This window comes from Panthera tigris, chromosome X (assembly GCF_018350195.1).
Source record: "Panthera tigris isolate Pti1 chromosome X, P.tigris_Pti1_mat1.1, whole genome shotgun sequence".
Lineage (NCBI taxonomy): Eukaryota > Metazoa > Chordata > Mammalia > Carnivora > Felidae > Panthera > Panthera tigris.
The window spans coordinates 53997138-54001607 of record NC_056677.1 but is presented as its reverse complement, the minus strand read 5'-3'; the positions used below and the strand labels follow the sequence as shown (position 1 = coordinate 54001607).

The 4470-nt window shown below is 31.0% G+C and overlaps 1 protein-coding gene across 1 annotated transcript; it reads right to left on the bottom strand.

The window, feature by feature from the left end:
* Positions 1-3345: 3345 nt before the first annotated feature.
* Positions 3346-3912, bottom strand: LOC102966130 (deoxyuridine 5'-triphosphate nucleotidohydrolase, mitochondrial-like). The gene has a single exon (XM_042975025.1). The coding sequence runs from the start codon at positions 3877-3879 to the stop codon at positions 3388-3390; it is 492 nt and encodes a 163-aa protein (XP_042830959.1). The 5' UTR covers positions 3880-3912; the 3' UTR covers positions 3346-3387.
* Between the last annotated feature and the right edge of the window lie 558 nt (positions 3913-4470).

Sequence of the window (4470 nt, the reverse complement as noted above, 5' to 3'; positions counted from 1 at the left end):
ATCTTCAATTTTCTTATAAATCTCTGATTAGTTATTGTATCCTATTATTGAAAGCAAGATATATAATTCTCTAACTCCTGCTGGTGAATTGTCTATTTCTATCTTCAGTGTGTCTGTTTTTGCTTCATGCAATCTGAGACTATGTTGTTAGTCACACCTATGCTTACAATTGTTATATCTTTCTGAGGAACTCCTTTCCCTTATAATTACAGTATGTCTTTTACTATATATAATAATTTTGGGGGTGCCCAGGTGACTCAGTCAATTAAGCATCTGACTCTTCATTTGTCTCAGGTCATAATCTTGTGGCTCCTGAGTTTTAGCCCCGTGTTGGACTCTGTGCTGGGAGTGCAGAGCATGCTTTAGATTCTCTGTCTCCTGTCTCCCTCTTTGCCCCTCCTCTGCTCATGCTCAATCTCTCTCTCTGTCTCTCAAAAATACATAGACATTTAAAAACTAATTTTTGTGTTAAAGCTTATTTTATATTAGTATAGCCACTCCAGCTTTCTTTTTGTTACTGTTTGCATGGTATAACTTTTCCCAACCTTTTACTTTCAACTATAAATCTAAACTGTGTCTTATAAACAGCCTATAGTTGTATGCTGTTTTTATTTTTTTATGGTTGTGTGGTGTTTTAAAAATCCATTCTGCCATTCTCACTTTTATATTGGTGTGTTAAATTGATTAAAATTTCATGTAATTACTGACAGTGTTGGCTTTATATCTGTCATTCTATTATTTATATCCTATATGTTTTGTTTCTTTTTTGTTCTATTTTTCTGTTGCTGACTTCTTTTTGATTAAACAGGTATTTTGTAGTGTACCATTTTATTTTTCAATTAATTAATTGATTTTTATTTATTTATTTATTTAGCCAAACAAAAGATAGCATATTTATTTGGAAAACAATCATTTCACAATTATCTCCCAAACTCAGAATCTGTGGGCCAAGGTACAAATGAGTGAGGTCATCATTAATTTTTCAATAATTAATAAAAATTTAAAGTAACTGATTTTGTGCAGTAGTGTTTTTAAAACCACATTTCTATGATAAGAATCACTTGGGAGTGCTGGAGATTAATTCTACTAATGAATAGAGTGGGCCTGGAATAAGCCAGTGAATACAGACATTTTTATTTTTACAAATATTCCAGATGATTATTATGATTAAGGAAATTTAGGAAACGTGATTTTCAATTTCCTTTGCAGATTTTAAGTTTTCAATTAAGTTTTGAGTTATTTTCTTAGTGGTTGCCCTGGTTAAATTCTTAGCTTGAAACAATCTAGTTTGCATTGAATTAATTTTATTTCGACATTTTATTTAAAAACTTTGCTCCAATACACCTCCATTCCCCCATCCTTCCTTTTATGCTATTATTATCATACACATTAAGCTTTTAAATAGACTACTAACACATCTTGTTGTTTATTATTTAATGGTAATGTCTTTTTAAAAACATAGAAGAATAAAGTTACAAATGAAATTTATTTTATACTCTTTCTATTGGTCTACGTAGTTACCTTTATCAGTGCCCTTTATTTTTCCATACAGGTTTGAGTTTCTGTCTAGTGTCCTGTCTTTCCTGCTTGAAAGACTATCTTTAGCAATTCTCATAGATCTTCTAGTAACATTTTTCTGTGTTCTGGTATATCTTGAAGTGGCTTAATTTCTGCTTTATTTTAAAATATTTGAGACTATAAATTTCCTGCTAAGCACTGTTTTACCTACATCTTGTATGTTTTGGTATTTGTGTTTTCGATCTCATGCATTTCAAAGTATTTTCTAATTTCCTTTGTGATTTCTTATTAGGACAATTGGTTATTGAGAAGTGTGTTGTTTAATTCCACATATTTGTGAATTCCCCAAATATCTTTTCCTATATATTTCTAATTTAATGGCATCATGTTCAGGGCCATATTCGATATGCTTCCAACCCTTTTAAACTAAACTGTTTTAAACATTATTTTTTTCCAGTATTTCTTGTAAGATAGGTCTCTATAATTCTTTGTTTGTTTGTTTGTTTATCTGGGAATGTTTAAATTTTTTCTTGATGTTTTGAAGGATAGTTTTGTGGGATATAGAGTTTTTCACTGCCAGTCTTTTCCTTTTCCTTTAAGTTCATTAAATATGTCATACTACTTTCTTTTGGCCTCCAAGTTTTCTGAACAGAAATCAGCTATTAAATATTTGAGAATTATTTGTATGTGATTAGTAATTTTTCTCTTGCTGCTTTCTTTTCTCTGTCATTTGGCAGTTTGACTATTACATACATAGGTGTGGATCTCTTTGTCCAACTTAGACTTTGTTGAATTTCTTGGATGTATAATTTAATTCTTTTAATCAAATTTGAGAAGATTTGGTAATTATTTCTTCAAAAAATATTTGTTTTTTCATCTCTCCTCTTTTTCTGGATTGTTCTTTTATTGAAAAAATTCTCCTTGGGTTGCAGCAAAGCTTTGCTTAGTAATAGAATTCTAAAAAAAAATATTGATTTTTACAATTTTGCTAGTGCTTTAAATGGCTTTATAGAACAGCAGATTTTTAGAGATGTTCTATTTATCATCCCAGAGATCACGCGCTTATCTCATCTTTTATTTTTTTACGTTTGTTCTGCAAAGTTAATACAGAATAATAGTTTGAATACCACTAATACAATTCTCCAGATAATACCTTTTTATTAATTTAATTACATGAGGATTATATTTAAATAACTTTAAATAAATCAAGCATATCCGTTTAAAATTGCAGAATATACCTTTAGCAAATATACAAGGACTTTCATGAGTAATCATTATCTCATTATTTCTTATGAAAACCTGGGGACAGTTTTACTACTTTTATTTTGAATATAAAAAAATCAAAACAACATTAATAAAAAAGCAAGAAAAATAACCCACCTCAAACCCACTGTTATTCTGACAATTCAAATTTCCATTTTTTCTTGCTTTCTTACATCCTTATCCACAAATATCATTTTTATATAGTTGTGATTATAGGATAAGTTTAATTTTATATGTTTCAATCAATGAACCTTATAAGAATTTTCCATGTTTGCTAAACACTCTTGCTAATTATAGATTTAATGAATAACTGATATTTTATCCAGGAGGTATATCATAATCTACTACATGTATTATTGGACATTGTTTTAAATAGTACTAAAATGAGCAAATTCGTGCATTTATATATATTTTTTCATTGGCTTACATTCTTTGCCTAAATTTATAGGATGATAGCTATCAGGTGAAAGAGTAAGAACATTTATATGTTTCTACATAATTATTGCATTATGTTTTTTATTTTTTTATTTTTATTTTTATTTTTTTTAAGCAAAGACTATTTTTAAGAAAAGTATGTTTTCTCATTTTCTATTCTTGGCATAAGTTTTAATTCTTCCCAGTAGAACCAAAACCTCCTGAACCCCTTTCAGTGTCATCCAAAACCTGAACTTCCTCTATTTCTGGATCAAAAATCCGTTCATAAATGAGCTGTGCAATTCGATCACCCTTTTTGACTTCAAACTTTTCTTTGCCAAAATTAAATAGCACAACACCCACATTTCCTCTATAATCTTCATCTATGACGCCAGCTCTTACATCTATGAAGTGTTTCGCAGCCAAGCCAGAACGGGGAGCTACTCTTCCATAGCACCCAGAAGAAAGAGCTATCTGAATGTCCGTTTTCACAAGGGCTTTTTCCATAGGTGGTACTGTATAATCATAGGCACTGTACAGATCGTAGCCCGAGGCCCGCGCGGACCCCTTACTCAGGGCAGTGGCGTGCTCAGAGAGCCGGACAAAGCGTAGCCTCATGGCGTCCTCCGCAGGCGGACCCCGCTTTCTGGGGGAGATGGTGGGTGTCGCTTCAGAGCAGGGCATGGCAGAGTAGAACGAGAGAAAAGAGGGAACAAGTGGACTCCTTGCATTATATTTTTTAAAAGTAATATCAGTTGGAAGGCCAAGTTTCAATTAATTACTCTAACAGTTTCAAACCATTATCATTATGTATTCTAGTGTTTGGCCTAATTTAATGTATATGTAACATGATACTCAAAGAAGTGGTTTTTGATTTTATGATTGCTAAGGAGATCACACATATGTTTATGCAATCTGTTTGAGATGATTTTTGCTGTCATGGTCATTAAAAGTTGTTTAGATGATTAGATGAAAATATTTTTATATATGTGTTCTTTTATGTAAACCCAGGTTTCCATCTGACACTGTAAATACTCAGTTGAAAAGATATACTTTAACATTTCTTAGAGGTAGGTCTGCTTACTCTGAATTCTTTCTGCTTTTATATATCTGAAAGTGTCTATTTCACCTTTGTTTTTAATATGTATTTTTGCTGTGTGAAGAATTCTAGATGACAGTATTTTTCTTTGAGTATTTTAAACGTTTTCCTTTGTCTTCTCACTTACATTGCTTCTGATTGAAAAAAATCTCATGTCAAGCTTTTTTTATTTTTAT